Genomic DNA, 25,443 nt, shown 5'->3' with positions numbered 1-25,443 from the left:
TCTAAATATTTTAAGATGCATCTTAAGCAGGACTCTGCAGTCATGGCTGTATATCTTTGCAACTTTTCTACATGATTCTATTAGTTCTGCTCAAGTTGCGGTGCAGCACAACACACGCCATGGTCTCATGCGATATCCCAGTCAGTCCGACAGCTTTTTGCCCCGCAATGTCAATAACAGCCACCAGGGTGATTCCTGCATGCTCCTAAGTTTGTTGTGACTGAACTTTGAATGGATTTTTCGACATTATCTGGAGCAGCTCAGGGTTCTCTCTGAGAGCCCTGATGCACCCAGGTGTAAATATTTAATACAGTGGAGTTAATCAATAATTTCTGCACTGCTTGAGGGTGAAGCAGTGAAGCAACCCTGTAATTTCCAGTCAATGTAATGTTTTCATTGACAGAATCAGAAAAGTCATATGCTGTCAAAAAAATGAAACTACTTTACTCAAATGTACTTATTAAAGGCTGAAAACCTTTCTTGCTTTTAAGAGCTAGCTAGCTGCACAGAAAGAAAAAAAAAAAAACACTTAAAGTGAACTTAGTTAACTCAGTCACAATAAGTCTTGTTTTACTGGAAAACTTAATTAATCTCATCAAGGTCTTACACGGATGCATCTCAATAATTAAAATACGACAAAGTTAACTTATTTCAGTAATTCATAAAAGAAAATATGAAACTTATTTTATATAAATCTGGTACACATAGAGTGACATATTTCAAACACTTATTTGAGTTAATTTTGATGATCATGGCTTACAGAAAATCTCGAATTCAGTTTATCAGAAAGGTAAAATGTCACATCAGGCTAATAAAAAAGAATTTTTACAGAGCAGTCGGCCTACAGAATGGTATGTCCATGCACTGTACAGTATATGTGCTCACGATTCATAATTTGATGCATCAGTGCATTGTGGCATGGAGGCAATCATCTTGAGGTACTGCTGAGGTGTTGAGGAAGTCCAGGTTGTTCTGACTTTGGATTTGATAAAGCAATCAATGGACACACACAAGCAAATGACACGGCTCCCCAAATTATCACTGACTGCGGAAATGTCAAACTAGACCTACTTAAATTCGGTGCCTATCCCCTCTTCCCCCAGAATCTGTGAGCAAATCAAATGAAAGTTTTACGTCCATCAGTAAGAGAACTTTGGACCTTTTTTTCTCTTAAGCCAAGGTAAGACTTTTTTTTTGTGACAAAATAAAATTTTTGTTTTCATGAAATGTAAGCCATAATCACCAAAATTAGCACAAATATATCACTCTGTTTAATTTATCCATATATTACAGATTCAACAATTTTAAAGCAGAAAAACACACAGATGCAGTCAAGGACCCAAACTCTTGAATGGTTTTTTTCACTCTTCAACTCAAAGCTATGATCTGTGTCTTATTCCAGTTTACATGAACAATTATCATAAATAACAACTGAAATATGTCTCTTTGTGCATAATAAGTCTTTATGAGTTTAACTTTTTTGATTTTCATTTGTGTACATTTTCAATCAAATTCTACTTTCTCTACATTTAAAAGCAGAAAAGCGACTCTAACCTTAACTGTTAGTTGAATATTTTTTGGAGAATTATTTAAACACTGCAAAAAGTTTAGCAAAGGGTTAATAATGACCTATCAAAGATGGCTCCCACTCCGGCACTATGGGCGCTGTTGCGATGCACGTGCAGTCCTGTTGCCAACAGAATCCCGTCCTTTACCGTGATGGAACGGTGTGAAAATGATGCAATGAGGAGTTCATTCCAACCTGAGACAGAGATGAGAAGAGGGATCAAGGCAAAGGATAGTTTAAAAAAAATAAGTAAAAAAGGTAAATCCAAGTACAAAAGTTCACACAGCGTTCAAGTAAAATTAAAACGACAACAAAGGCAGAATTCCAATGAATCAATTACAACGGCGCTCCAAAAAACCCTGCAGCTCTCTCAAGCACAAGCATCAGGTTATCACTGAGACATTAGAATCATGCTTTCTAAGGTGACAAGCGTATAAAAGGGATGAACTGCGCCTGCCATCACAATAAAGACAACAGGCTTGATGTGCCAAGGCAGGGGGCCTGACATGGGGGAGCGGCAAAGACGCAAGACGACGATGAGCGACAGGGTTCCTTTAATTGTTCTGCCTGGCAACAACTCGCCTCTTCTCCCTACAGTTATGTTTGGACATGAGAGGAGCAGTGATGCTTTTATCTGTGATACAGCAGAACTAAAGTGGTTATTTATAGAAAACCTGGGAGACGAGAAGAGACGACCTCTGCAGAATATCTCTCTCTACTTTGGTGAAGTCTGTGCATCATTACATGCGCGAAGATTGAGGAGGAATCGTGGGAGGAGGGTTTTTTTCTTTGCTTTTTTTGCAGATGGACAGATAATTTAATGGTGCAATTTGAAGTGACAGGCAAAGAATGAAGGCAATGCGTTATCGTCCTTCTTGTGACGTTGATGAATATAGCTAAAGTGACAGATGATTCACTCTTTGCTCCAAGCATCCAAGCTGCATCTCTAATACTTATCAGCTAGCTTGTGCAATTGTCCACAAGTAGAAGATGCAAACAGCAACTGGAGGCTTGTCTCTTGTTTAAAGTCACATAATCCAGACAGTTTTTAGCCTGCTTGCCTAGGAATTAACTCAGTTGCTCGTACCGTTTGTAGTCTTTTTCCTAGGTTTTCTTGTCTTTTTCCATAAAATCGTACCAACTGCATCAACAATAAACATTTACTTAAAAAACAACAAAAAAGGTTATGGTTACAAAAACATTATACTTTTTTCCCCCAAAAATAAAATCATCCATCCATTGTCTTCAGTTTATATGAGATTGGGTCATAGGGTTGGCAGGTCCAGGAGGGAAACCTAGACATCCCTCCTTCCAGTGACACTCTCCAGCTCATTGTGTCAGATCCCAAAGCATTCCTAGGCCTGGAGCGATATATAGTTTCTTCAGCAGTTTTTAGGTCTACCCTGGGGCCTTCCAAACCATGAAAAAGAAAGGCATCCAGAAAGCATCCTGAGCAGATGTTCAAATCACCTCAGATGACGACTTTTGATGCAATGAGCAAAGTCTCTGCTTTGAGCTCCCCCTATATAAGGCAAACCATCCTATAGAGGAAGCTAATTTTAGTTGCTTGCATCCTTGGTCCTTATCTCATGAGCATAGGTAAGCATTGGAAAGTAAACAGACAAATAATTGCTTCACTATGACAAACCAGAAAAGCACAGAGATTATTTCAGACTACACCCAAATCAATGTATCTATCTCCCTCTGTATCCTGGCATGACTTGAACAAGACACCAACAAATTTGAGCTCCTCTACTTGCGGCATAGACTAACCCCCCTAAGAACGGTCCACCATTTTCCAGTTGAGAACCATGACTTTAGACTCGACTCACATCCTGGCCTCTTTACACTTGATTGTAAACTGCTCCAGTGCTTGATGAAGGCAATGGCCTACAGAACCCCGTCATCTGCAAAAAGTTACGATATGACTCCAAGGTTCCTAAACCACACAAATTCAAATTCAAATTCAAAAATACTTTATTAATCCCAAAGGGAAATTAAATGTTGTTATAGCTCATATTATGAGCTATAACAAAAACTAGGCCTTGAGATCCTGTCCATGAAGACCACAAACACGATAGATGAGAAAGGGGAGCCTGGGTAGACTCTAACTCACACTGAGAACAAGCTTTACTTTGCTGAGATTGTGGAAACAGCTTCCACATATCAGGACCAGATAGTCCTTAAAAAGGAACCTATACCATCGGTAAAGATTGAGGTTACTGCTTTACAACCAGATCAAAAGCCACACCACTCCTCCCGTCTTTTGCTGTGAATTCGCCTTAAATGGCTTTTAGCCTTAATGCAGCTGGAGTGCCAGTTGATGCATATTTTATATGTACCAAAGACCATTCTGGAAGTGATTTGCTGCCATCTTGCAGTCAGAGTGTGAACTTTATCCGACAGTTTTGCAGTATTAGTTTGTATTTTGAAGATTGATCATTCTGTGTGTCTCTGTGTTGCCCAGAGATAGATTGGCTAACTGTCCAGTGTGTGGCCTGCCTCTTGCCCAATCACCGCTGGAGATAGGCAACAGCCTTTGTGTGACCTTGCATGGTGAGCTTAAACTTAAAAATGTAAAAATAATTCATTAATTTAATAATTCCATTAATCGGATGGAATTTCTGAGGTGTATCACAACTACTGTTTGTAAAATAATAACATGTTAAGGAAATACCATACAGAATGCAGTCTGCTGTCTAATTCTTACTACATTTTCTTTAAACTTCTGAACTCGTGCTGACATACCTGCTCGTAGCAAAATGACCTGGTCATCCAGTGGCAGCTCTGAGAAGTGGGGAATCCTCTTGGCCCACTCCACCAGAGTAAAGAGCTGTTTGTCTGCTGCTTGACAGATATTTGTCACCGGGTCGTTAGGCTGCAGAGAAGCACACACACATGCAAAAAGAAGCACAAGCACAATGAATTGGTGTAATTTTTTTGTGTGTGTGTTTTTGGTAAGCGAGTGTTTTTCGGCCAATAGCCTGATCTCAGGATACCTATGAGCTACCAATCATTGAGCTTTCACACATAATGATGGCAACATGAGTGCAGTGCTGGGAGTGATACCCTCTCAAAAGGGGGGCAAGCAGAAAGACAAAACAAACTGTGATTCTGTCCCAGCTTGTGGAGGAAATACCTGCAGAGAGCTGCTGGTGAAAAAACAACTTTTGCTGAGTGTGCTCCATCATTGGGGACCTTTTAGCTGACACACTTTGGAGAACTAGAGGAGCTCAAGAGGGCCTTCAAGAGGTTCGACTGACACTTTACTACCAAACAAGTCAAAGGGAACTTTATTGCCAACCAGAATGTGCAACATACAGTTTGTGCATAACTCACAATTACTCCCAGTAATTCAAAAGGCCTTATGGCTAAAATAGGGTTCAAAGAACTCTTTTGTTTTATTCTATAGAGAAAAAAACCCAAATGCATTGAGGAGCAATGCCTATTTTTGTTTTTCCAGGGATTTGGGGGCACAGAAGATTATTTGGAGTGTAAAGTATGTTTATTGTTAAAACTAAGCTTTGCTAAGGATTGTGTTGTCTGTTAGACATCCTACTGGACTGTACTTTTAGTGCCAAAAAGGGACACTGGCCTTGAGGAGATGTGATCATAAGAGCTGAAAAAAAAAGAATCTTGCCGTTCTTAGACACAAAGAAAATGTTTTTTTAAGTATCTCATCTCTTTAAGTCAAAAATGTAACATTTGCAGTAGTGCTGCTTGATCAAATGTTGAAGTACATTGAATTGCATTGCAAATTATTTTCTACTAATGCCTAAAAACTTCACAAACCTCTTTTTAGTCTTCTGCTTTTTAAGTCTACAATTAATTCCTGTTAGTAGTTTACATTCACTCACTTTGGGCATGAATGTCATGTCAGTGGCATTTCAGGTGGAAGAATTATGCAGCATTCAACTTCAATGATTTTTTAACACAAGATCAGTTAACCATATGTAAACAATTTCAGACTCTTGAATGTCTTTCACTTTAAACAACTGTACGTATCAGCATTTTGTCAAGAAGACCCATACCGCCCACCTCACATGAAAGGAAATTTGTTAGGCTGTTATAGAAAACAACAGGAACCACCAAAGCCTAAAATAAGCCTAGACTGAGATGGTGTTGACCAAGAAGTAAGTGTGTGCTCCAGAATCGACACATTTAGCCTGATATTTACAGGTGCCCAAACGGACAAGCGAAATGTCTTCTGGAGGTTTTATGGTCAGTTAAGACAAAGATTCAGCGATTTAGCCACAGTGATGAGAAACAATTAAGGTTAGGCTTTCTAACCTGAGGACACCAATCTTGGTAGGGGTTGGGATAGTGTTGCCGCCAGTGAGACTGGTGTACTGATGTAGAAAGTCGATCAATTTCACCTCAAGTCAATATCCAGATGGTTGAAACTCAAACACAACCTGTAGTTCTAAACCGACAAAATACACTGGCGGTGTAAAACAGTGGTTCTAGGGGTTAGGCAATACTACCAGACCTGTAGAACCAAAGAATTCCTTAAATAGAACCTATCTGACAACATTAAGTAGACTAAAAGATCTCAAAAAGCCGCAGCTTATGTCCTGATCTAAAGACATTGAAGAACAGGTGTGAAGCAAAGTCACCGAAGTCTATCAGTCTGAAAGAGTCACAAAGCCATTTGTAACTCTTTGGGACTCCACAAAGGGAGGAAGCATGGAGCAGTGGTGAACTTTCCCAGGAGAGGCTGGACTACCAAAATAACTTGGAAGGCGAACTATGACTATATCCGCAAGGGTCAAGAAAGAAACCAGAAGACCACCAGAAGTTGTGAAGGCCTCACTTGCCTTAGTTAAAGTCAACGCTCGTGATTCGAAGTAGAGACTGTGCAAAATTTGTTTTCATAGAAAAGTTTCAAAATAAAAACAATTGCTGACCAAAAAGAACACAAATGCTCATTTCACAATTGCCTAAAAACATCTTGTTACATTTGTTGTAAAACTAAATTAGCATTTCAGAGAACATCTTACATTGTGCCCATAAAGAGTAAATACAACTTCTGACAGCCACTGTATTTCTATCATTTTTTAAAGAAAACATTTCACACATTTTAATTGAGGACTAAAACATGTCACTGACTGGATTGCAAACATTTTTTACTGGAAAGGACTCAACATCATGCATTTTCAGAGAACACATTAGGTGCTTAATGTCACAAAAATCTTTCCTTTGAAGAAAAATAAGAAAATCATTCTTGTTTGCACCAGACCAACATCAAATACAGCTTCTCCTGAAGTGTCCTTGTGCTTTTTATTCAGACATACAGTATCATGATCCAAAGGGAATAACCATAGAATACTAATTCAAAACATGCATGCTGTATGACTACTTCACTAAAGTGAAACTGCTTTTGGACGTCCTAAACAATAGTGTCAGTGTTTGACGAGAAGTTTACCTTCATCCCAGGAGTCCAAACCACTGATATGCATATGTAAAAACAGGCACACTATTTCTGCATAATATTATATCTAGTAAACATTTTTAAATGACGTGTCCCTGTGTGAACCTGCACACTGCCAAAGAGAGTCAGTAACTTCTCCCCGACTTCCTAAACCAAATCCCACAGATCGATGCTAAAAGCTGAGAAGACCCTGACATCAACTGCAGCTCTCTGGAGAAGATTATCTCAAGATGAAGGAGAAAATTCGTATCCTCTGTTCTTAATGTGCAAGCCAAAGACAACCCAATCCTCTCCTTCATGTTCCTTCCCTAACAATGTAATAATTACAATGCCTGCAGAGCACTGCATGTTATATGAAATGTACCATCTATCTTTATAGCTATCTATATCTATGTGTGTGTGTATATATATGTTACACCAGAAACAGAAACAAAGCTTACACTGTTTTGGAAACTAAAAGTTGTCTTTTTTCCCCCTTTGGGGCCAGAAAGACAAGTGGGGTCTTATGAATATTTCAGCATCTGATCTCCGTGGGAAGCGATGGACGGCGCAGCTCTGAGCGACAGTTTTTGTGAGCTGCATTTCCTCCCAGAAACACAAACAGATTGAACTAATTCCTTCCAAAGGGCAGGCCAGCCAAAAAACAAAGAAACACAAATAGGAGGGGTGCTCAGATGTGTGCCACCATCATCTCCTACTCCTCTTCATAAGAGTATGAGTCCCGGGATTCTCGTTAAACACTATGGGTCTCATAAATGTTGTATGGCTATCTGAGCCGTGTTTACACTGACCTCGATTCTTTGCCTTCCTCGGAGATAACAGGGAAGAGGAGATTACACTTTCCTGAGACAATTACCAAGCATCGCATTACTGTACTTACTGCTCAGGTCACAGAGCAGCATTTGGGATGTTATCAGGGTACAGTGAAATATTCTGCGTTGAGCTATGTCACAGTAACTATAACCTCACTGCATGGAAACACTCGACTGGATCTCCAGCCTGCTAAAAATATAAAGTGAAGAAGAAATCTGTGCGAAAGATATTTGATCTGAAACCATAAACTAGGCTGTCTTTGTTCCAGCCAAATCAAAGGATTTATAACACATGTGCACTTCATGACCATCATCCCCACTACTATGAGAAATGCAAGGCTTGCATACTGTCCTATAAAATTTTCATCACTTGCGGAGGGGTGGAGAAAGATTGCCCTCTCAATTTTTTATTATTCCACTTAAACCACACTATACCAGTGTGATGACAGAGAGAACATTAAGCAGCAATGCACATCAATATGAAAATAAATTGCTAAAGTGATCCAATTTTTTTTCTTTTTAGAGCCATTGCACTGCTGGAAGGTCAAACTTCCCTTCACTAACTTCCCTATCCCTGTTGAAAAAAAGCCTGGCAACAGAATGATGCTGCCACCGCCATATTTTACCACAGGGATAGTGTTTTCAATGTGATGTGCAGTGTTAATTTTCCTCCACACATATTTGTTGCATGATTTAATTTATGTGTAAAAGGGGATGAATACAAATGCATGCTCCACTTTTTAATTTTTATTCATAAATGAAATTAGAAAACCTTGCATAATTTTCCTCTGACTTCCCTATTATACACTTTGTGTTGGTCTATGACATATCCTGAAAAAATTAAGGCTTGTGGTTTCATTTAGGGGTGCACCGATCGATTGGCCCCCATTTCCTTAATTTTAGGTGATCGGCGATCGGCCTATACTTGTATGTGAAACCGATCTTACCTACCTCCGCAAAGGTCTGAAAATGTGAAAAATGAAAGACTAAAGCAATAGTTTTTGTTTAGTTCAGTTTAGTTAAATTAGTAGTTTGGGAAGCAATGCTCTAAACATTTCATTTGTATCTGAAAGCAATACCTCATGTGTAATTAAAACAAGTTTGTATTGTTTCACGGGTATTGTTCAGTTTTTTAATAAAATAAGACTGGAACATTGAAGGTGTATTGTGACCTTAAAACACCCGACGGTGTTGGTAATAAAAAACATCAGTATCGGTCAAAATCGGAATCAGTGGGTCAGCCTTTTAAAAGATCAGCCAGAAAACTGCAATCGGTGTACCCATAGTTTTATTGTGACATAGTGTAAACAGATTTCTAGGGGAATGAATACTTTTGAAAGCTGCTTTATAGAACTTTTCTATTAATGTTTAAATACCTTTGTGTACTGTAAAAATTTTAGAGTAGCAGCCTTGAAATAACAAAAATAGGAACAAGACATAAAATAAAAAGACTCTCTTGTGGATTAGCGAATCGTTTCCTTCCCCCTTCTCCTGAAGAAGAGATCTCTCCTCTGTCATTGAAGGCATATTACTAACGCCTGTTTAACTCCTGTTCTAGGTCACCATGAGATAAACACACTTTCATTTAGCTAGACCAGACCCCGGCCATTAGACAGTGGCAGAGACCTATTCATGTTGTACACCCATGACCTGGGCCCTGTGATTAATTATAACACGGGGCAGCGAATCTCAATGGACACCAAGGGTTGGGCGGGAGGGGGGGTTGTGTTGGATGGAGAAGTTATTTGGAAAGAAAGGGAAGTGCTCCTGGACTGCACTACTTGAATGTTGATACACTGCCAAAACTACTGGCTTTACTTCAGTGAAAGGATCAGTTCCCCAAAATCAGAGAAACAAAAATCACTATTTGCTTGCCACTATTACTTATCTGATGTTAGCAGATATATGTCTCTAGGCATTGAGATTCTGACGGTATGATAACCTTTAACTAATGCAAAATGCAATGGTTTCATGCTATTATAGAACGTAATGTATAACTTTATTTTTAATTTTTTATAAAATACAAGAATGCAACTACTTTTACAGCTAAAATATCACTTTCGGCTATAATACTAATATTTATGTAGAGTTATTTTCATGAACAGATACATGTAAAGAGGGAGGGAAGCACAGAGGAGTGTGTTAACAGTCAATGTGTTTAATGCAGAGTCAGCTATATATAAGGTCAAGGCTGGAATCCTTATACAGTCTGAAGTGCTGAGACGAAACTAAACACCAGAGTAAGCAGGCTATTTTAAGACATTAAGATTTTTGAAATGTACACATTGATGGAAGACTGCAAAAATAAATAAGATAAACACCAGCTAAGTTTTGTTATACTTCTTAAGTAGCCTAAAAATCCTAATGTGCAGAATTTGATCTACTCTAATTAAAAAACAAAAGTGACACTAGGAGACGGATGAATTAAGGACAAAGGATTTGGGAGTTTTTTTTAACAATTTATTTGCTTCGCTGATATTTTCACTGTCTCTTTGTAGGATAATTTCTCATCAAACTCAAACTTAGTACTATCAAACAGTCCTATAGGCGTCTGCTTAAAGCTGGAAATTATATAAAGCTGCTAGCTCTGGGCAGCTTGCAAAAGTTTCCTTTACCCCTTCAGAAATCTTCCTATTGGCGCTGGGCAGGCAACAAACTTCCCGGGAGCAAGCTAGAGTGAGCCCAGACACACTCCTCCTCTTTCTTCCTTATGTCAACACTCATCGCCTACATTTCCATCTTCCCCCCAAAATAGCACCCATTTACTCTCATAACATCCCTAACATTTCTACCTTTACTTCACAGGACATTTCCCTCCCTTCCGAGGCAGATAATTCCCAAAAGCCCTCCCTCCTCCTTCGTTCGGGTCCTTTGGTAAGCTGCTGCACTGCTCCTCTGCTTCCCATGTTGCAACAAAATTCCAGAAAAAGCAGCAGCTTTTGTAGGATCCTTTCAGGAACAGTCTGTCTGTTGCATTATTCATCACACTTTAGTCTCCTCTGTGTCAAAGACGGCCCAACTGATTCTGGGAGCAGAAAAGGAAACTCACAGCTGAATAAAGAACATGAACAGCTAAACCAACCCCAACACCCCCCCCCAAAAAATAAATAAATAAATAAACATTTGTAGCATATAAAACATTCATTCCATACGGGTAACAATGCAGAAAAAAGCTCTTTTTACTTAGTTTACTCTTTCTACACTCAATCCAAGGCAAAACAAAACAAAAAGACAAGAACTATATGAAGTAGGAAAAATATTAAAACATTTTACCTCAGGTGGAATAGCTCCATGGACAATTATATCAAGTGCAATTTATACAAAATAGAATAGAAATTAAGATATTGTATCGAATCTATAATTATTTTTCCATTGCATCTAGGCATGTTCTGGTTTGTGTCAAAGTATACAAGGTCTAGAAAATATTACTATTTTAAAACTGTTAAAATATCTATCTATCTATCTATCTATCTATCTATCTATCTATCTATCTATCTATCTATCTATCTATCTATCTATCTATCTATCTATCTATCTATCTATCTATCTATCTATCTATCTATCTATCTATCTATCTATCTATCTATCTATCTATCTATCTATCTATCTATCTATCTATCTGTCTGTCTGTCTGTCTGTCTGTCTGTCTGTCTGTCTGTCTGTCTGTCTGTCTGTCTGTCTGTCTGTCTGTCTGTCTGTCTATCTATCTATCTATCTATCTATCTATCTATCTATCTATCTATCTATCTATCTACCTATCTATCTATCTATCTATCTATCTATCTATCTATCTATCTATCTATCTATCTATCGTGATATAAATAGCAATCGTTGGATTTGGACTAAATCGAGTGGTCCTCAGGAAAAAATATTTTGGCATTAACTCTTCCCAAGTGAATAAAAAGATAAGGGCCTAATGTAAAGCTGACAAGCTCAAAAGCCAAAACGATGAGTAATTCAGATATGTTGATGACTGCTTCAAAAAGAAAGTACTCAAAAGAAAAATGAAGCGGAGGCTATTTCAAGAAACCCCGTCATTAAAAACGAAAATAGACATACAGAGAACCAAGAAGTGCCTTTGGGTACTTATTCAATGTTCCATTTACTAACCAAACTTAAACACGCAGGATCAAGTTGGAAAACCAGTGAAGCCCAGCAATGTAATTCTCTACACTTTTTGCATTCAAACACTAAAGGAGCATGTTCATAAATAGAGGCTGTTACATATATTTACATGTAGGAACAATTTAATGTCATACAAACAGCTAGAAGTGCAAACAAAGTGTTTATTATTGCAGATGTCACGATGTGTAAACACATGGACTCTGAGGCCTTTTTCATTTTTTCAACTTTTAAGTTACGATTTTGATTAAAACAAAAGGAAAAGGACCAAGTACTGATGTAATGCTGGGCAGTAATGTTATTTATTGAAAATGTAGTAATTATCAGGTTGGTTCTTTCATAATAATATTAATGTTTGAAAACTACTACAGGAGGGTACTATGGAGAAGACCCAGAACAGGCTGGAAGAACTGTACATCCCTTTGAGATCACTCAGAATGAAATGGAGGTGGTTGGGGAGAAGAAGGTCTAAGCTTACTTCCAGAATCTGTTATCTCAACCACAGATTAGATGACGATGGTGTGATGGTTAAAACAGGCTTAAAACTTTCCATAGAAATAAAAAACATGAAGAAGTCTCTCTAGCAGTACAAGTACAGCTTGCTTCCCTCTCAATTATGCCCTTTTTAGAGAGAGCCATGCAGATTTTCTGCTTTTACCTTCTGCATTTTCTCTGGAGTACTTTCTCTGCTTCAGGAGACATGCAGCTTTCACCTCCAGTACTAAAAAGTCTAGAGAAGCTGCATAGATTACAATTTAACTTCCTAAATGTGCTACAAAATATGATCATTAAAAGCCACAATTGCTCTAGCTCCAGATCAGACTTGTTTTGGTTCTGGATCAAGAACGCCTTCCACCATTTGGGGACCTATGCTGTATAGAGAGCAGAATGACAAGACAGTTTAATATTCTGCGTTTACTCTAAAACTATGACTAAGTTTAGTGAGTGTCTATAATACATTTTGCCTACGTCCTTGCATCAGAATTAAACTAAAAACAAACAACTTTTAACTGTAAATATGTTATAGCAGCTGTTGGAATAATTGTTACTTTCTGGCTAAAATTAAAACAAATATATTGCATTTTGTTTTTAAACTTTGGTGAAAATATAGTTAAATGGAGTTCTTGCCTCAAGTGGAGGAGTTCAAGTACCTTGGGGTCTTGCTAGCGAGTGAGGGGAGAATAGAGCGGGAGTTTGGCAGACGGATCGGTGAGGCAGCAGTAAGGAGGACGCTATGCCGGTTCATTGTGGTAAAGAGAGACATGAGCTGAAAAGCAAAGCTCTTGATGTATCCGTTGGTCTACGTTCCTACCCTCACCTATGGGCATGAACTTAGGGTCATGAAAGAACGAGATCCTGGATACAAGCGGCTGAAATGAGCTTCCTCGGCAGGGTGACCGGGCACTCCCTTAGAGATAGGGGGAGGAGCTCAGCCATTCGGCAGGAGCTCGGGGTAGAGCCGTTGCTCCTCCTCATCGAGAGGAGCCAGTTGAGGTGGCTCAGCATCTATACTGGATGCCTCCTGAACGCCTTCCTCGGGAGGTGTTCCAGGCACCTCCATTGGGAGGAGGCCCAGGACATGCTGTAGGGATTATGTCTCTTGGCTGGCCTGGGAACATCTTGGGCTACCCCTCGGAGGAGCTGGAGGAGCTGGTGAGAGGGAAGCCTGGGCATCTCTACTAAGTCTTATATTATTGACAAATAACACATAATAAACTGATTTTGAAATTTAGGTGGATTGAACAAGCAAAAGCGGAGAACAGCGACCATTTTCAGACTTGTTGGAGAAATACACAGTTTGTGATTAAAAGCCAAAGAACCTGCACTCACCGAGTTGGATGACATGCCAAGGTTGGTCTCGATGTAGGTCTCGGTTTTGGGCTCCACTGCCTCCTCGGCCTCCAGGATCTTCTCCACGGGCATGTCCTCGTTCACGCAGCTTGTAGACTCCACCTCGTTTTCGTTCTTTTCCTTGGCTCGCTGTCGCTCCTCCTGGACGGCTGCATGTAACAAAACTGATTTCGTTCACTACTGCTGTTTACTTTTGTTGTCAACACTTAATTAACAAGCTTTCAGTTGTGTGACTAAAGACTGTTCTTTATTAACTGCGAAGCAAGGGCTTAGTTTAGACCTATAGCTATCATCAAAAGCCTCAAAGGCTGCATTTAGCAGAACCTTTTCTAGGTGAAAAAAACTACATTAGTAACCAAGTATTAAAAACTTGACAGTTATATGCAAAACCAAAAAATCCCTTTTAATTATAGTTTTTGTCTAGTTCAGCCAACAGCCATTTTTTAAAGTGTGCATTAAATATAAATGGCACCTTAGACCTAGATAAGGATCAACAAAGCAGCACAGAAATGTTCAGGGACTCCTTCCAGTTTCCTCATCAAAGAAACCTGTTTTCTTCTGTTGTGCTCAATGACAAACAGCAATTACCCTTTTATACACAAATCCTTCCTTTACACATAAATAATGCAAGGCCTTTCACTTCTCTCTTACACCACAAATACAGTGCTTTGCAACAGTATTCGTATCGTTTAAACGTGCCATCTTACTACCACTAACTTCAATGTATTTTTGTTGGATTTCATGCATAGGCCAACTAACTGTATTGTATAATTGTAAATTAAATGGAATGATTCATGGTTTTCACATTTTTTGAAAAATACAAATCTGAAAAGTGTGGTGTGCACTTGTTTTCAGCCTCCCTGAGTCAGTGCTTTGCGGGACCACCTTTCGCTGCAGTTACAGTCTTTTGGGGTGTGTCTATACCAGCTTTACAAATCTGGAGACTGAAATGTATGCCCATTATTCTTTCTGAAATAACTTCAGCTTAAAACTGGATGGATAACATTTGTGAACATCAATTTTGAGGTTTTGACACAGATTGTCAATTGGATTTAGGTCTGGACTTGGACTGGACCATTCTAACACATGTCTATGCTTTGATTAGCCATTCCACTGAATTTCTGGCTGTATGTTTAAGGTTGTTGTCCTCCTGGAAGGTGGACCTTAGTCCGAGTCTCAAGACTTTTGCAGCTTATAACAGGTTTTCTTCCAGGATTGCCCTTCATTTAAGGGCATCCACCCATCTTCCCATAAACGTCCACCTTCTTCCCGGTCTCTGTTGAGGAAAAACATTATTACAGCATGATACTGCCACCCCCATGTATACGCATGACGATGGGCTTTTTTCAGAGTGATGAGCAGTTAAGGTTTGTTGTGTTACCTGCATGGCTTGTGGCAAACTCTACGCAGGACTTCTTATGGCTTTCTTTCAATATTGCTTTTCCCCCCACACTTCCAGATTTGTGGAGTGCATAACAACTAGTAATCCTGTCAAATTTTCCCACCCGACTTGTGAATCTCTGAAGCTCCTCCAAAATGACCATTGGCCTCTTTATTGCTTGTCTGAAAAATGCTTTCCTTGCTTGGTCTGTCTTGAAAGGTTTGCAGGTGTGCCATACGCTTTCCATTTTCAGATGATAAATTGAGCAGAGCTGTGTGAGATGTTTAAAGTTTGGAATATTGCTCTATACCCTAACTTTAAACGTCTCTACAACTTCCTCACCTGTCTGCTGTGTTATTTGGTCTACATGATGCTGTTTGTTAACTAATGTTTTTTAACAAACCTCTGAGGCCTTTATAGAACAGCTGGATTCATACTGAGATTAAATTACACACAGATGAACTCTGCTTGCTATGTAGGTTACTTATAAAACCAATTGGTTGTACTGCTTTATATTTATAGGGATTAGATCGAAGGGGGTTTAATACAAATGCATGCCGCAATTTTTAAAGTTTGAACTTAAATTTTTTTTTAAATAAAGTAGTTTGAATTCCACTTCACAATTAGCCATCTGTCTTGTTCTGCCACATAAAATAACAATAAAATTTTGAAGTCTGAGGATTATGCATACTTTTGCAAGGTTCTGTAAGTCTTCACACCCTCCCCTCACCACAAACACAGGGCGGATCATCTTATAAAACAATAAAAGCTGGAGCTGAAATCAATGATGGCATTGTTGAGGATTCAAAAAAAAAGATTTAAATACAACTGTGTTGATTCATTCAGCTGATTGACTCAGAGACAGGAAATAATTTTGTTGCGGGGCAGACAGAGAGACTCATAGCTGAGGCGGGAGAAACCGCATGTCCACCCTCAAGTGAAAAAAAAGCAGCATGAGTATGTTTTTGTCTTTTCAAAAGACTGTAGTTTTAGCGTATTGTATTTTTTTTTTTTTTTCCAACCGCAGATTAATAGAGTTTAACATAAGTGTTATATAAAAGGAAGATTTTAGAAAGCTAAAGTGAATATGCAGGTCTATACACACCCTTAACACACACGCAATACACACCGAGTGTGTTGGATGGCCTGCCTACTTAAGTTTTCCCTGCTCTGGTTTCCATTTCACGTTCTGGAGAGGCCTTGGTCTTGTTGTGAGGGAAAGGGAAGCAGAGGTTGTCAGAAGAGAAGGAGAAAGGGGCCCCACTTTTGGAGGAACGGCTGTCTGGCAGTGGAGGTCAGCCCAAGGGTAGAATACTTGTGCAAGAGTCACAGAGAGGTGAGGAGGGCTGAAATCATGTTAGCTTTATTCTCCCCTCTTCCCTCCTCATCCTTCTTCTCCACTCCTCCCCTGACTGGAAGTGCATAAATTCATTTAATCTTGTTTTTCTGTGGATTCGCTTAGCCTTTTGGGCTACTGCTGCTGCCTTGTTCTCTAACCAAAGCCCTCGGGGTGCGGGGGGGTTAAGGTTGCAAGGCGAGTGAGGCAAGAGCTAGTAAACGATAATATCCTCGAAAGGAGTATGGAGCCCAACAATGACATAAACAAAAGCATGCGGGAGGGAAAAGGAGGCCAAGATAAGGTCAAGAAAAACTGAGAGAAATCTAAAACGCTTTGTTTGAGCTAAACAACCCTAAAATAAAGCTGCATGGATACAGCAAAGCTATCACTTTTGTTTAATATGCTCAGTGTCACACATGCCTTAAAAAGGTGGTTTTTTTAATAAGTAAAAAAAATGAAGTATGCGTATTAAAGCAAATTTACTTTAAAACCCTTAAATATAATCCAGTGCAATCCTCTTCCATTAGAAGTTGCAAATTAGAACGAATAATGCACATCTACACACCTACTGCAATGGTTTAGCTCAAAGCATATTCATGTGCTAGAATGGCCTTAAATTCCAGACCAAAATCCAAATGATAATCTGTTACCAGACTTTGAGGTTTACAAATGCTTTCCATCTCATCTGACAGAGTTTAAGTAATATTGCAAAAAAGAGAATGGGAAAAAATGTCAGATTGTAGGTGTGCAAAGCTGGTAGAGAAATAGCCAAAATGTGGGCCCCATAATGGCTATGTGCAGGCTGGATGGGTATTAAGTGGACATACCATAGGTTGTTTGTATAAAACCCACTTTAGCTGACTAAATACAACTCATATCAACCAAACCAGTTGGGCACCCAGTGCAATTCTTTGTTGGGTCTCAAATTATCTGTTTAAGAAAATCAATTTAAAATAAATACTTTTATGGGTCTCAATTTTTATCCAGTCCTGATGGGCATCAACCCTATATATACCTATATTTCTAAACCTATATTTTATCAAACCTATAAGTGAATTTTGAGTTTTTCACATAGGGCAATTATGAAACCTGCGGACAATTCCATGTGTTCCCATTTTTCAGTGAAACTCTTAGTCCTATGAGCCCCGTATGTAAATGTTGGCAGGGCAGCTGTAAAACTACACTTACAAGTTGGTTACGTACAGTTTTCAGATTTTAGTTTTTTTTTTTTTTTTACTTTTGAAGACCACGTCTTATATTCCGTCCTTTTCCAAACTATGCACTACATTGTGTTGGTCTATTACGTAAAATTAAAATAAAATAAACGGACATTTATGGTTTTAACATGGCAAAGTTTAGAATGACTCAAGGGTGTGAATATGTTTGCAAGGCAGTGTAATCTATGCACTCTCCATTAAAAAAAACCCTTTACCATATTGGAGGGACACATTGATTTATTTGTTCAATGTGCGAAGGAGTGCTTAACAGCACTGCTGAGAGCACGAATATTTTTAACACCTTCGTGGAGTGTTAAAATTCACACCTCACTGCTTGTTTTTCTTCCCCACACATAACAAAACCCTTCTGGTTCCAAAGCACACTGTGGCCCATTCTCTGATGTCTCCACTGTGCCTCTCAAATCTGATCGACCATCTTAGACTTTAATCACAGTTGTTTATTAAGTAAGAAGCATACAGAGAAACACCATCATCAAACACCAGACAGTCTTCCTTGTGGAGAAGATGTGACATGCAAAAATCACCATAGCAACACGTCTTGGTGATAAATGTTTGGAGTTTTACTTTGATGTGCTTGTTCAGTTGTGGTATTAAATGCATCAATGTTCCAACTTTATATTAAAAAAAGTAATAGGTTTTATACCAGTGGTGAGGGACAATATCCTAACTGTTAATTCATTCAAACAACATCTTCCATCAAATATTAATATTTTAAATATGTTTTTAGACTTTTCAGCTGATGAACAAGGCAGCTAAAGCAAGTTGAGAACTAAGTGACAATTTCTTTTTACCTGCACTTCAAGTTTATGTTTTTTGTATGTAGATATAATTTGCATGGAGGCCAAGTGCTAAATCATGGTCACAATGCTAAAACCCAGAAACCACAAAGAAAACTTTAAACAGAAGATACTGTTAGGAATAGCCTTTATTAATATGCTTATAGCTGTTTTTCCCATTTATACCATAGTGAAGTAAAGTATTAGTTCTAAGGTTTCCCTTTTGTTACAATAGGATAAGAATGATCATAGACACACAGTACAAGGATAAATGGCCCAAGGTTTGTCATAAAATGACCTGAAGTTGGGGCACTATGTTTGATAGTGGAGCAGCCGGTATAACGAGGTTGATTAGAAAGCCACAACACAATTAGATTAAGGATGGACGCCCGGTACTACACAATCTAACAGATAGACACCACAATGGTGACACATAGTCTACTGATAATCACTGAGGGAGGGAACATCCATTGCATTGGAGTGCCAGATATAAAACTACATGTGACCTTCTATCGAGGCTCTTCGTCATGCTCTAACAGACGGCGACGGTCCGAGATGGGAGCCTCAGTGCTGATCTCTATAATCGTTCCTCTGCCTTAATTCAGATTAATGGAGCTAAAAGTTAGAAACTGGTTGAGAGTAGTTCCTTTTGTTGGGACCCACAGCCATGGATTTCAACATTAAACTCCGGTACGGACTTTTCTGGAACTTTCAAAATAAAGTGCATTAACATTCTTCCGGCACAGCCAGGAAACGGGATAACTGCGGACTTCCTGTGACGCCACTACCCAAATAAAAGCACAGCTGTTGCTACATCCGCCCTCTTCCACACGGCCTTCCAGAGGGACTGGATAGGGGAGACAAACGCGCTGATGTCTCTTTGCTGGCAAACAGACATAAACTCTTCAACTGGATCCAAGGAAGCCATACGATCATCGATCATATGCAAAGATAAGTACGAATGAAATACTGTCTGTGTATCCAGTATTTTCATTCATGAACGGGGAAATTAAGGTGTAAGAGTTGCTTACTTTTTCCTCTGAGGCCTGCAGAAGCAAATTGTCCCAGAGAAGTTCCCTACAGAGAAGCGGACTCTATGAAGCCGAGCGGAGCGTCTCCCAGTCTGGAAGGAAGACAGCAGAGACCGCACCACCGTGCAGTGTGGTTGGCGGACACAACGAGCCGTTCTTCATCCACAGATGGAGGTTAGCGGGAAGCTAACCCTTTGTTCACAGAGCACCTTCAACCCCCCCCACAGCTAAGGAGGTCAGCTGTGGCTAACCTTTGTTCACTGTGGATACCTTCTTCAAACTTCGTCGCTTGGACAACATTCCTCACCACAATTCATGAGGTTAAGTGTTTTGGGTTAACAGATTAACAGTTAGGATGAAATGATCTAAATGTTTTTCATTTTATGAAGTTTTGTTTGTGTGAAACTCGGCTATCTTAGTGCTAGGAGGCTATCTGCAGCACACGTGCCCTGTTTGTGTTCTTTGTATGTTTTTTAAGTTAAGACAAACTTTATTTAAAGGGTGATTTTAAACAGAACATTGATCATAACGCGCCGTCCGCGCTTATGCATTTTAACCCTTTTATTAGCCCTGGTATTTTAAAGGTGTGTGTTTGAGTCTGGTGCTAAGCTATCAGCTTCTTTTGTTAGCTCAACTGCTAACCGGTAAGAACACGTGCTTGCTACTACAGAGTATTTAACAGAAAGGTTGTTAGTTTTCAAGCTAGTGAATAATAGTCCCTAAACATCATTTTACTAAATTTGATAACTAAGTAAACACCATTAAGCCCAATTTCTCCAGAAAGATTTGGCTCGTTCCAAAATACTCCCTTAATAATATTTCTTCAAATATTATTTCAATAAATAAAGGCAGCTAATGAGACTCTGTTGAGAAATGGTCATCCAGAAGATTGGTTTTATTCAGCAGATCATTATTTAAAACATTATTTTATTGAAATAATATTTTATCTGATCTTGCATTGTGAAGGGTTGTCTAAACATTTGCTGATTATTGTCTAAGTTGGTTCCAAGACTAACTTAACTTCATTTCCAGATTCTTCAAGATAATCCTTGGTCCTCAAACATAAATAACATTGCATGGTAATGTTGCATCACTCTTTTGGTCATGATTTCAATCATCTTTAATCAACTTTTATATATTGTACACAGCCCATTAGTCTTCGTTATTCTTTAATTCTGCTTGGTAGTTTAGTTTGGATTGTTTTAGCATAGTAAAGAGTTTGTTGATTGAAATATGTTTGACTTTAAGTTGACTTATTTTTGTTAATAAATTCTTGTATTTTAAGAAATTGTGTGAATTCATTCCATATATGTGCAGAATTCATGCTGTTCAATAATGTCAGAGCTTGTCTCACACCTTTCTATTTTGTCCTAATACCATCGCCTTACTGGGCTGGTATTCACAGGACAACCCTTAACAGACCGAAATATTATTTGATAAAATATTAAAATATTAATGTTAAATATTAAATAATATTCGCAGATTCATAATTCTAATACTTTAATAGTATTTAGATAGAGTGAGTGACTGTTTCCGGGGTTCCAAAGGACCGGAGGGGCTCCGAGGCGTCTGACCGCCAGCAGGGTGCGGTAGCCCGGACAATACAATAAGTGGAGTTTCGCTATAAAACTAAAAGTGTCATAATTGCAGTTTTTCACTACAATAGGAAAACAGAATCTAAGATAATGAGCAGCAACATCCCAAACTTTGTTTAATAAGGAGCTGAAGAAAACAACAAGCATTAGTGTGTGCACATATGGTGAATGCTCTTTGAGCTGGAAATTTTTTTAAATGGCTTTTTGCACGTTTAATTTTAACTGTCTGACTACATTTACACGAACACAAAAACCAAAGATGATTGGAATAAATCCAGCCTTTAATCTGACTGACATTTTATTCAGTGGAAAACATCCTACATGTTAAGAAGTAATAGTTTTTTTTAAAGAAAATTACCTATGCCGTTATTATTGGTACTCCTATGAATTCCTTAAAAATTAATGTAACTGCAGCCTTTCTTTTACATGAATGCTTTCCTTTTTTTAAGTAGATTAAGGTTTCTAGGAACATTCAGTTTGTAATCTTAGTAATTTTCTGTTTCCCTGGGGTATAAATATGGTGTTACACAGAGTAGCATTTCCTTCAACCACTGTCCAGACAGCTGGGTCAGGATCATATTTATCTAGCAAGCAAACAGGGAGCAAAATGGATTATGAAGTAACAAAATCTTGAAAATGTACTGCAGCAAAGAGTATCATCGTGTGGTTACCAAGTCTACATAAAAACCAACTATTAAACAAAATCTATAGGCTCTCATATAGTCAGACTTACTTGACTCAACGGACGTCAGCACATACTCTAGGCAAACTCAATGTATGTGACACACTGCTCTGAGCAGCTGGTCGCGAGGACAGCGTCACCACCACTCTGCACTGCACTGACAGGTGTATTCCCCTGCCTCAACCCTAGTACAGTTTAATGGCCTTATATGACACCTCTTCTGTTTGTTTTTCCAAAAGATACAAGTAAAATTAGCTCTTTATCTTCATCCAAAGACACCATGGCAGAAATGGTGAGCAATGTAGGAAGATCTTTCCAATCCTTTTTTTTTTTTTTGTGTGGTATTTTTTTTAGTTTATGCTACTACAATAAAAAAATGCTTTGTCATATTTTCTGCTGGCTTTACTACTAACCGTTACCATAAATAGATACTTTATTTTTGATTTAAGCAGATTTGTACGGTTTTGACGGTATGTTTAAGCAGGACTTTATCCTCAAAGGTATGTGCTGTACCTTCTCTCTTCATGCCCATCGCCAAGCATTTCTGGTAGCGGCAGTACTGACAGCGGTTCCTCTGTCGTTTATCGATAACACAGTCCTTGTTGTCACGGCAGGTGTAGGTCAAGTCCTTGCGCACAGTCCTTTTGAAGAAACCTTTGCAACCTTCACAACTGTAGACACCATAGTGTTTTCCTGGGGATGGGGGAAGACAAAGGATGTTTGCTTTGGGTTTTAACAGGATATTTTCTGGGTTAAGCTTTGTGGAGAAGTGTCACATCAGTGACAGTTAGGAAAAATCACTGCAGAAACACCAAAATATTCATGGCATGCATTGTAACTTTTACAGTTTTGTCAACTGACATAAAGTTAACGGTTCTAAGCGTTGTTTTTATCGTCCACTCATTCACTATATGGTTCATTATTAATCACTATACAAAGCAATATAGCAAAAAAAGAAAATCAATATCTAGATGACTGGTTTTGCAGGAAATGGTAGAAAAACACCTGCCCAATAAGACTTTCCCAATACCTCTGACCTCTTTTTTTCATTTTGTCACACTTCAACCACAGACTTTAATGTATCTTATTGGAATATTATATCCCAGACCAACATGGAGAAAGTTATGACTGTGAATGAAAAGCTTTTTACAAATAAAAATCTTAAAATTGTGGCATGCATATGTATTCAGCTCCCTTTAGTCTGAAACAGAAATCAAGTAAAGCAAATTGCCTTGAGACATCACTGCATTAAACTAAAACTGAAAACTAACACTGATTATCACCCTGAACACACCAACCTCAATGTGAAAAATCAACCTGAGCATACCATCCTACAGCAAAACGTGATGGTGGTAACATCATGCTGTGGAGATGCTTCCTTCTTCAGAAACATGGAAGTTAGAAAGAATTGGATACAGGGAAATGCTGGAAGAAAACCTGTTAGCAGCTGCAAAAGACTTGAGTGGAGGTTCATCTTAGAGCAGAATAACAACTCTAAAAATGCAACCAGAGCTACAACAAAATGGTCTAGATCAAACCATATGCATGTTATAATGGCTCAGTCAAAACCGAGGCCTAAATCTAATCAAGAATCTGTAGCAAGCCTTGACAACTGTTGCTCACAGATGCTCTCCATCTAGTCTGACTGAACTTGAGCTTTTCTGCTATGAAAAATTGGCAAAAATTTCCGTCTCGATGTAAAAAGATGCTAGAGCCTAAGGCCTTGTCCATACGTAGGTGGATATCTGGGAAAACATTTTATGCGGTTTGGCCTTTCATCCACACATAAGCTCCGTTTTACATCAGTAAAAACAAATACTTATGAAAACTCCAAACTAGAGAGAAAAAAACCCTCAGTTTTTGAGCCTGCGTGCGTGCATGATCAAACGGACCTTTATGGTTCGGCGCATCACTGTCTGCGACAAATATTGTGGCGCTGACATCAAATGTGCAACCGCTGTTTATAGACTCGGCCGTACAGTGTAGTAAAACTGACACTTTTGGTTGGTTGTGTTTTACAAGCCCTGCTGCTGCAAAACATTGAGGGGCAGAGGAGAAAGAGCGCTTTGAGATCAGCTGCTTTACACCAGCTCTCGCTCCCACACGAACCTTCTGGCGCCATGTTTTACACCTAACAGGAAGTCATAATTGTTTTGAAGGATTCTGATTGGCTGACATAGGTTTTATTTTTGCAGTTAGACTGCCCCCTATGCGTCTGGAGTGTTTAACACAACACTCCTTGGTGTAGTTCTGCGGGTTGGTGTGGATGAAAATGTTCTGAGAAACCTCATTTGTGTACGATATTATTTTCATTGTTCAAGGCCTAAGAGACATACACAGCTGTAATTGTTGACTTAAAAGGGGCTGAATACATATACATGCTACATATTTCAGACTGTTATTTGTAAACATATGCAAAAACCTGTAACCTGTTCTTTACACATGACAGTTACCTAGTATTGTGTGTTGGTGTGGGATGTAAAATCCCCACAAAGTAAATGAAACGTTTGTGGCTGTAAGATAAAAATATGGAATTGGGTTGGAATAATTTTGCACAGTACTCTATGAAAATTACTTCTGTTTTTAACCTTGTGTCCTGCTGGACTTTACAGGTGCACACAGCTCTGAATAAGTAATTAAGAACAGTTATCAAAATGCAAAAATGCCCAGCTAACCCCAACCAACTACTTATTGCTGTATATAGTTTGGATGACATAGTGAGTGAATAAGTGAGTGAACATTTCCAACACAGGGCTAATACACAGTTATGTAAGCAGTATATGGGAACTGTAGTTTGATAACCACCTGAACTATATTACTTTGTTGTTCTATCAGAGTGAGTAGAGTCTTAAGTTTGTATTTTACAATATGGTTGTGAAAGGAAACAAAGGCTGAGTGAAGACAGCTTATACGAGGACCCTGGTCTCATGTCTGCCTCTTGTTCCCAACAGCTACTTCTTTTGTTATTTATGATGGATAGGGCCCATTTGCTGTCTTCAGTATTGCTCAAATAGTTTCTTTGTTCAATCTCTGCTGCTCAGACCACCAGAGAAGATAAATAAAGCCTTTAAGCAATGCCAAATGAAGCATGACTTGCTATTTAACACTGTTTTGATTCCCTCCCCCCATTGGCTGCTAGCATCTCCGATGACGCAGGATGACAGCAAAATTCAACTAAAGGTTAAAAGCTTCTTTTTTTGCCATATCCAGAAAAATAATTAAACACAGATATATTTGTTCACTGTTGAAAAAAGGAAAATGAGAAATTGCCTGACTTTGCAAAGAAGACTTCAGGGAGTTATTCCCTTGGGCGAACAGCTATTCATTCTTAAAACTTCCTCTGGTTGAAGGTGCTGAGTTAATTCTGGGCCAAATGATAACCCATGATTATCATAACTTTGGAAAGAAGGAAGATGTGTTTTGTGAAAGGTCAAAAATTGCTCTAGAAATAGCAAGATGAGCAATCTCAGATTTGACTTTTTAAATCATAGCGAGCTATGTGATTCTACTTTATCACAGGGGAATACTAAAGATGTCACCAATACATTTTGAATCCTTTTTAATTAGACAGTATGCATAAATACTGCCTCTTGACTGATTTACACCTCCTAAAGTCAA

General features: G+C 38.7%; 1 protein-coding gene across 2 annotated transcripts in view; it reads right to left on the bottom strand.

Moving 5' to 3' along the window:
- The window catches only part of rxraa (retinoid X receptor, alpha a), a 156,573-nt gene that overhangs the window by 15,629 nt on the left and 115,501 nt on the right, over positions 1-25,443 (bottom strand). Inside the window, exons 5-8 of one of the 2 annotated variants that reach the window (XM_047372393.1) lie at positions 22,339-22,518; positions 13,763-13,947; positions 4,316-4,445; positions 1,630-1,762 (exon numbers count right to left, since the gene is read on the bottom strand). In XM_047372393.1, the coding sequence (XP_047228349.1) occupies positions 1,630-1,762; positions 4,316-4,445; positions 13,763-13,947; positions 22,339-22,518 (628 nt within the window). The remainder of the gene's footprint in view (positions 1-1,629; positions 1,763-4,315; positions 4,446-13,762; positions 13,948-22,338; positions 22,519-25,443) is intronic. The other variant, XM_047372394.1, reaches the window with a different exon arrangement.

Source organism: Girardinichthys multiradiatus, chromosome 8 (genome assembly GCF_021462225.1).
Source record: "Girardinichthys multiradiatus isolate DD_20200921_A chromosome 8, DD_fGirMul_XY1, whole genome shotgun sequence".
Classification (NCBI taxonomy): Eukaryota; Metazoa; Chordata; class Actinopteri; order Cyprinodontiformes; family Goodeidae; genus Girardinichthys; species Girardinichthys multiradiatus.
The sequence above is the reverse complement of the archived record's forward strand: the minus strand, read 5'-3'. Positions and strand labels throughout refer to the sequence as shown.